This window comes from Urtica dioica, chromosome 1 (assembly GCF_054948205.1).
Source record: "Urtica dioica subsp. dioica isolate 48M chromosome 1, U.dioica_male_clone48M_v1_H2, whole genome shotgun sequence".
NCBI lineage: Eukaryota > Viridiplantae > Streptophyta > Magnoliopsida > Rosales > Urticaceae > Urtica > Urtica dioica.
This window is the reverse complement of record NC_142756.1, coordinates 7,670,613-7,679,035: the sequence shown is the minus strand read 5'-3', so window position 1 is coordinate 7,679,035 and position 8,423 is coordinate 7,670,613. Positions and strand designations below refer to the sequence as shown.

General features: G+C 40.9%; 1 protein-coding gene across 2 annotated transcripts; it reads left to right on the top strand.

The window, feature by feature from the left end:
- The first annotated feature begins 1,140 nt into the window (after positions 1 to 1,140).
- LOC149406938 (uncharacterized) lies at positions 1,141 to 3,984 on the top strand. 2 transcript variants are annotated; one of them, XM_089610053.1, is made up of 4 exons: positions 1,141 to 1,341; positions 1,806 to 2,421; positions 2,830 to 3,448; positions 3,706 to 3,984. In XM_089610053.1, exons 2-3 carry the CDS (start codon positions 2,005 to 2,007, stop codon positions 3,367 to 3,369), a joined length of 957 nt encoding a protein of 318 aa, XP_089466179.1. In that variant the 5' UTR covers positions 1,141 to 1,341; positions 1,806 to 2,004; the 3' UTR covers positions 3,370 to 3,448; positions 3,706 to 3,984. The 2 variants fall into 2 exon arrangements, with proteins under 2 accessions (XP_089466179.1, XP_089466186.1); XM_089610060.1 differs by lacking the exon at positions 1,141 to 1,341 and having other exon boundaries at positions 1,632 to 2,421.
- The last annotated feature ends 4,439 nt before the right edge of the window (positions 3,985 to 8,423 follow it).

The following is an 8,423-nucleotide window of genomic DNA, read 5'->3' as shown; positions in this document are numbered from 1 at the left end:
GCTACACGATTAACCATCGCTCGTCTTCGACCTGGCTGGGTTTAGTCCCGCCTTGTTCGGAGGAGGCTATTAGGGCCGATGATCGCGAGTTGAGGTCCCGCACGGCCTCCTAGGGCCTTGTTGTTTGAGTTTTTTGTGTTTTCCTTACCGATGGTTTCTGTTTCATTCTTATCTTTGTAACCACGGTATTCCTCCGCCATACGTGATGACTTTTATGTTATTTCGTGGCACCGACCACGCTTCCTCAAAAAAAAAATGTCATACCAAAGTGCAAGAATCCATATTGTGTGACTTTTTTTTATTTATTTATTTTTACTTGAATCACTTTAATATCCCTACACATTGGTAAAACATTTCATGAATTTGTGAATTACGCAAATTACATATATATATATATATATATATATATATATATTCGTGTGTGTGTGTGTGTGAGCAACATAAGTATCGTTAGAAATTTACAATAATTATATAAAGTTATGTCTACTTTAACTATCGCAAGTTTGTTTTTTGGTCAAACTCATAAGGTTTTACGGCGCTCATAGGTGAGTAACAACAGAAAAAAAAAAATCATTTATTTCCAACTCATACCTTCCACGTTTGGTTACAGCATTTGAAAACTAAGTTTTTAAATTTATAGGAATCCAATACACAGCTAATAAATGGCATACGGATAGTTATTAAAGAATTTACTCGATTAAGGACTTACCAGCTCAGTTGTTAATAACTTTTCATCTGTTGTCACGATTTTGGGGAAGTACGATTGTGGGGTTACAAAATGTGGAAAAAGAATGCCGAGAAAATGAGACCACGCATGTCCAAAATAATGGAACTTGGATTAAGATTAATATATAGAAGACAAATAAGGACCGAAAAAAAAAAAAAAACCCCCCACAAAAAAGCTGTTAGATATCATTATCAGAGCCTTCAAAAGGAGAGAGAGAGAGAGAGAGAGAGAGAGAGAGAGAGAGAGAGAGAGAGAGAGAGAGAGAGAGAGAGTCACCTCTCTATCAAGTATGGCGCTAATCATAAGTAATGGTCCTCACTTGATATTAATTTATTATAAGGACATAATAAAAAGTTCATTCTTCAAATTGCGGGCGTATGAGAGAGAGAGAGAGAGAGAGAGAGAGAGAGAGAGAGAGATGAGTATTTGTGTTTGGGTATATATGATAATGAGTTTTGGGTTTTATGAGCAGTGAGTTGGGGTGTTTGTTGTGGGGCTAATACGTTAGAGAGCCAAAGATTTATAATCTTCTCTCTCTATCTGACCAAACCACTGCCACCCTTTGCAGAAGCATCTAAAGCTCTCTCTCTTTCTCCTTCTCTTGGGAGGACAAGGTATAGCCTCTCTCTCTCTCGTTTACTCTACATAAACCTACCGTTTTCTAGTCATGACTCATGAATAAATAATAATAATCCAAAACATAGCTTCTTCTCTCAAAGGTTAATTTTCTTCATTTCAAAAATTAATTTGGAAGTAGGAAAAAAAAATCATGTACCCATTTTCTTTCTTATTTTATGCAATTATTCTTTATATACTTAGTTTCATGTTTATCCATGTTTTCTACCAGCCAACTCCAGGTTGAAACATAAATTCTCTCTCTCTCTCTCTCTAAATCGCTGTGCCCACATGAAAAAAAAACCCTAAGAATCTTCTATCCTAAAAACCCTTTTTAATTGAAGCTTTATACTATTATGAATATTTATGTACTATTTTTTGGACGGTGCTGTTATTGGGGTTAGAAAATCTAAAGATTGAAATGGCAGGTTTTTTTTTTTTTTTTTTTTTTTTCTGGGATCAGCAAAAGCATCAGAAGTTTCAGAGGGAGGGAAGAAGTGGGAGCCACTTGCAGATTTATTCACAACATAAATAAAAAAAAAAAAAAACATAAGGCTAGCTATTTAGACGCAGAAGAAGGGCTATTTAGCTGAGCAACATATATATTTCCAGAGAGAGAGAGAGAGAGAGAGAGGATCATAGTTGTTGTTGTTGATGCGGGCATGGGAATGAAGAACCCGGGCAGCGGCGGAGGCGAGATAGTCCAAGTCCAGGGCGGGCACATCGTGCGGTCGGTGGGCCGAAAGGACCGGCACAGCAAAGTGTTCACGGCCAAGGGCCCGCGGGACAGGCGGGTGAGGCTATCGGCCCACACGGCCATCCAATTCTACGACGTTCAGGACCGGCTCGGGTACGACCGACCCAGCAAGGCCGTGGACTGGCTCATCAAGAAGGCCAAGTCAGCCATCGACAACCTCGCCGAGCTTCCTCCGTGGAACCCCACTCCCGACCCCGACCCCGACCCCGTCCCCGTACCCGTGCCCCACCAGCCCGATGACCCGCCCGCCACCTATGCCCACCTCGCCGGCCTCTCCTTCTTCCCCGCCGCCACCTCCGATCACCCACAGCCTGTCTCCCACGTACGTGCATCGCAATAATATCGTTTTTTTTTTCATCTCTTTATTATGTTTGTTTAGGGTCAAAATTGAAAATTCATTTACTACGCTTTTGATTCTCCATCATTGAAATAATTTTAGGTTGTACCTCTCTTGTAGTATAGAGGCGGAGGCTGAAACCTAAATTAGGCGAGCTTATATGCAAAATTAAGTTTAAGAGGGGTTAATTTATAATTTTTTAGGGTAAGTGTAAAAACAATTAAGGGGAGCTTCTTCGTCCCTACCTAGATGTGGCTCCGTTTAATTTAGTTTCAAGCTATGTCCCCCAGTCGGAGAGAGTGGTGAGGTGGTTTTTATTTATTTATTTTTATAAATAAGCTCCTTTGAATTTTGTTTTTTCATATAAGCCCTTATTTTACTTACATGTCACAGGGTTTCCACTCGTATCAACCAGAGAGCCACTCGGCGGACCACCTCGGGCTCTCGCTCCACCCGTTTCACTCCGGCGACAGCCAAGCGCCGTCGGCGCCGGAGCAGGCCTTGTTCGGGTTCGGGCCGGGGGCGAATCAGTACCACCGATCAATGGCGGCTTGGAACGCCCAGGAAAGTCCCGGCGGCGGCGGCGGAGGAGGATTCGGTGCCGCGGCGGCGGCGTTTAATCAGAGGGGAACCCTTCAGTCCAGTAGCAGCTTCTCGCAGCTGGCTAGGGCATGGGACGACCTGCCGTCCATGGCGGCGGCGAGCTCGGCTCACAGGCCACATCAGCACCAGCAGATAATAACCCAGCACCACCACCAGACTTCGTCTATATTCGGGACTCGCTTCGTCTCCGACGGCGGCGGCGGCGGAGGAGGAGGCTTCCCGGTGTTCTGCGTTCCGGCGAGGATCCACGGCGAGGATGAAGAAGGACACGGTGGAGTTTCGGGGAGACCGTCGGACTCTTCTTCCCCCAACTCCGCTCACCGTTCATAACATATATGGAGGCGGACACAGAATAACAGAAAAGAAATTCAATATAAAAAATTCCGAATCTTTTCTGTTCCCCAAACAGGTATGTAATACTCTTCCTTTATTTTCTCTTTTTTTTTTTTTTTTTTCTTACCATGGGAAAAATCTGTATCTGTGTACGCATGATTTGGAATCGCCCCCGTAAATTGTAAATTTTACTGAAAATGGTATTTTTGACAACTATGCAACCGCGACCGGTAATTTTTTTTTTCACTCGTGTAAATTCTGAAGTGCTGACGGCTATCTATTTTTTAACTTTTTTTTTTTTGTTTTGTTTTCTCTTTTAACCGTTGGGAATAGGTGTTTTCTTACTGGTGATGGAGAGGAGACATGACTCCAGTCAATTCAGTGATGTACAACAGAGAAGGAACAAATGAGATCACTGTATGATCAAGATTTCTTCTTTCTATTTTAGTTATTAGAATATTGTTGATGTGATTTTCTGGTTATTTTATATATGGAGTTTGAACCTAGCTAGCTAGTCTTTTCGTGGTTCTAGTACATTCGAAACAACTAGTGATTGATTATTTTAATTGTGGGTGCTTTTGGCTCAACCAATTTTGTTTTTCAATTACTATCCACAGTATCCTATAGAATATGCATCCTGTGTTTTTTTTTATTGCACCCTGCGACTTGGGAAACAAATTTGAATATTGTTTGAACCAAGTTGTGACCAATATAGAATTAATCTACAAAATGTTGATCAACAATAGATCGCAAATTAATGTTTAATATGATATCTCATTTCTCACCTTTTTAGTTTACTTAAACAGAAATATCTACGTTACACCCATAACTTGTTAGGTATATCATTTATTTTCGAACATATATGCTGTTCATGACCAGGCATTATAACTTAAATATTTATATGTATGTATTAATTGCTATTTTTCTTCAAGGTCATTTCTACAAATAAAAAAAATAAATATTGATCTAATTATTACTAGATGGTATTGTGCATTATATTACATCGGATTATTTCTCTTTTCAAGACCCTAATTAAACTCGACGAAAGCTGAAATTTTAAGAGCCATAATCTGCTAAATATATATGCATTATATAAAGATAAAGTTATGCGGCCTTCACAAAGAATGTAAATCATCTTAGTTCGAGAAGTAAGTGTAAATAAATATAGCCGGGTCGAATGGAAGAAACATTCTTTTTGTTAGATTCGGTGAAAATTATCACATAATTTTATGACCGAATCATGTTAAATTCATGACGATCGGTCTTTTAGATCAGCACGTATACTTTAGAGAGTCATTTGTTTATCTTTTATTTCACTTTGACGACAGGATATCAAAAGTGACAAGACATTACGTGTGATCCAGGGACCAATCGTATTTATAGGCAATCATTAGGTTAACTTAGCGGACATCCTATTTTAGTCCATCATAAAAATAGAAGCCATAGTGGTCTACACATTAAAAGCTCACAACGTAAACCATATTAGATCACTTTTAACGGGCTATCTTTATTGACAGTCTACAACACATAATTATTTAACATGTAAGCCCAAAGTTGGATTAAGGATCCAACAATCTCCCACTTGGGCGATATGTTTAACCTTATAATTATGCATCGCAAAAAATAATCGAAGAAGCTCAACTTTGCTGTCATTACCATAATGTATTTCATAACCAATCCGGTCCATCCACCATACTAACATAGGATCAAAGCGACATTCGTTACATCTATCGTGAATATACCCATCAATGGTCACGTATATCGGTACATCTGAACGACATGGATCATGAAGTCAATGTGTAGTATGAAAATTTTATGTTATGTGACCTCAACATGCCTATTTCCATTTGATCATCCTTAAATCTTAGTGAGATCAAATCATATACCAGAGAACAAAGTATAAATAAACTAAAACTTTAATTCTGCATAAAATCTCAATAATCATAAATAAAACAAATATGTCTATAACATAAAAACACTAAGAATAGCAAACAACAAACTCCCACTAGAACTTAATATTCTTATATGAAATAACACTCATATGAGCAGTGTGCTCGTGTAGCACTTTGGGTGATAGTCCCTTAGCACTTTGGGTGGTAGTCCCTTAGTAAGCATATCAGCAATCATGGAGTTTGTTCCGATGTGCTCGATAGAAAACTGTCTACTCTGAATTCTTTCTTTCACAACCAAGAACTTGATGTCGATGTGCTTCGACTTTGTAAAACTCCTGTTGTTGTTGGAGTATAGTATGGCGGATTTATTGTCACAAAATAATCTGAGTGGTCTTTCAATACCATACAAATAAATATAGCATGCTGTAGATTTCATACTGTCTTGGCATCCAGCAAAATCAGAGTCAGTATACCCAACGATCTCGATCTGATCTGACCTCTGATATGTGAGCATTTGCAAGTACCGCATGACCCGTTTAATTTCTTTCCAATGGTCCATTCCTGAGTTGCGTAAATATCTTCTCAACGTTTCTGTAATGTACGCAGTATCTGGACGCGTACAAATCCGAGCATACATCAGATTTCCTACTGCCGAATCATGGGGAATCTTTTGCATTTCATTTTTCTTCAAAGTCATTCTTAGGGCACTGATTGAGACTGAACGTGTCTCCCTTAGCCACAAAGGTATCAACTGGTATACATACTTGCATGCCATATGACTTTAGAACCTTTTTTATATAACTCTTATGTCACTACTACAAATTAACATATTGGGTGCGGAAGGGTATTAGGTGCGACATGTCGCACCTAATAGTCGCACCTAAGCCCATATTAGGTGCGACATGTCGCACCGGATACTCGTCCGGATGACTAAAAATTTCGCTAATGTTTAGTGTTATTCGGTGCGACAATGTCGCACCTATTATGAAATTGTCGCACCTAATACCTTTAGGTGCGACAAATGTCGCACCTAATACCCTTAGGTGCGACAAATGTCGCACCCAATGAGTTTTAAAATTAAATTTGTCAGCAAATCCCGCTGAATTTTTTTTTGGATCTGGGATTTCATATTGGGTGCGACATTGTCGCACCCAATATGATTATTAGGGTTTTAAACCCGACTTTTCTCATTTTTTCACACATTCACTCACTATCTCTCTCTCTCACCGTCTCACAAGGTGTCTCTCTCTCAGCCAGCCTCCGCCGCCGTCCTTCCCCGCTGCCGGCCCATCCTGGTACGTCCCCATCTCTCTCTCTATATCTCACCGGCCGTCTCTCACCGTCTCACTCTGTCTCTCTCTCTCAGCCAGTCCCCGCCGCCGTCCCTCTCCGCTCCACCGCTGTCGGCCCTCCCTGGTACGTCCCCTTCTATTTCTCTCTCTCTCTCTGTCTCACCGGCCATCTCTCACTCTGTCTCTCTCTCCCAGCCTGCCCCGCCGCCGCCTGGACCAGCCCCCTGCCCGCCCGCCCCACCGCCGCCTGGACCAGCCCCCTGCCCGCCCGCCCCACCGCCGCCTGGACCAGCCCCCTGCTCGCCCGCCCCACCGCCGCCTAGACCAGCCCCCCGCCCCGCCGCCTGGATCGATCAGCATCCCCCCCTCTATTTCTGATTTTGTAATTTTTTTTTTTAATTTAAAAAACATATTAGGTGCGACATTGTCGCACATGATATGTCGCACCTAGACGTATGACTATTAGGTGGGACATGTCGCACCTAATGCCTTTTGCTACGGGTTATCCGGTGCGACGCCGTCGCACCTAATAAACTTTTAGGCGCGACATTTGAAGTATTCGGTGCGACATTCGTCGCACCGGATAATGTTTTTTGTCCTAGTGTGTGATAATCCAAGAATGCCCCGAGAGCGATCGCGGAGTGGATTCCTAATACAAAAGAGGCGTCACCAAGATCTTTCATCTCAAAATTCTTAGCTAGAAATCTCTTGTTTCGTGCAATAAGCCTATATCGTTGCTGGCAAGCAAAATGTCATCGACATATAAAACCAGACAAATACACTTACTCCCAAATAACTTATGGTATATACATTCATCCACCAAGTTCATCTCAAAACTGAACGAAATAATCACTTGGTGATATTTGAAATACCATTGTCGAGATGCTTGTTTGAGCGCATAGATTGATTTATTAAGTTTGCATACAAAATCATTTGCGTCTTTGGACACATAATTTTCTAGTGGCACCACCTAGATCGTTTCCTCGATTTCACCATTAAGGAACGCGATCTTCACATCCATCTGATGTAGCTCAAGGTCAAAATATGCCACTAATGCCGTTATAATTCTAAAAGAGTCTTTCGTAGAAACTGGAGAGAAAGTCCCTTTGTAGTCGATGCCTTCTTGCTGTGTGAAACCCTTGGCAACAAGACGAGCTTTGTACCTTTTCACATGACCTTTTGAATCTCTTTTGGTCTTAAACATCCATTTGCAACCAATGGATTTCGCACCTTCCGTTAATGGTACAAGGTCCCAAATGCCATTGTCCTTTATAGATTTCATCTCTTCATTCATGGCATCGATCAATATTTGAGAATCAAAACTCTCCATGGCTTGAAAGAAGTTGATTGGATCATCTTCTTTTACTCCAATATCATCCTCATGTTCTTGAAGAAACACAATAAAATAATCTGGTATTGCAATTCTTCTTCCTCTAGTGGATCTTCTTAATGGCATATGTTCTTGAGGTGATATAGTTTGTTCTTCTGGAACAATTTGTTGAGCAATGGGTTCCCTAATATTATCTTGAATTGTGTCTTGAACATTGTGTCTTGAACATTGTGTCTTGAACAATGTCAAGAGTTAAGTCATGATCATTGTTTTACTGTATCTCCCCCCGCAAACTCAACATCCTTAAAGAACCGAGCATTTTTCGTCTTGAAAATCGACCTAGTCGTGGGATCATAAAACTTGTACCTCCGGGATCTCTTAGAGGATTGAACAAAATAGCAACACACAGTCTTTGAGTCCAGTTTATTTTCATTAAGCTTATAAGGTCTTGCATCAGCTGAACATCCCCAAATGTGCATATATTTCAGACTAGGCTTCTTGCCCATCCAAAGTTTGTAAAAGGTTTTCTTCACTGCC

Bases quoted from the DNA above. Each gene is read 5' to 3' on its own strand.
- LOC149406938 (XM_089610053.1), top strand. From the start codon at position 2,005: ATGGGAATGAAGAACCCGGGCAGCGGCGGAGGCGAGATAGTCCAAGTC. The intron at 2,422-2,829 runs GTACGTGCATCG...TACATGTCACAG, and splicing joins ACCCACAGCCTGTCTCCCAC to GGTTTCCACTCGTATCAACC.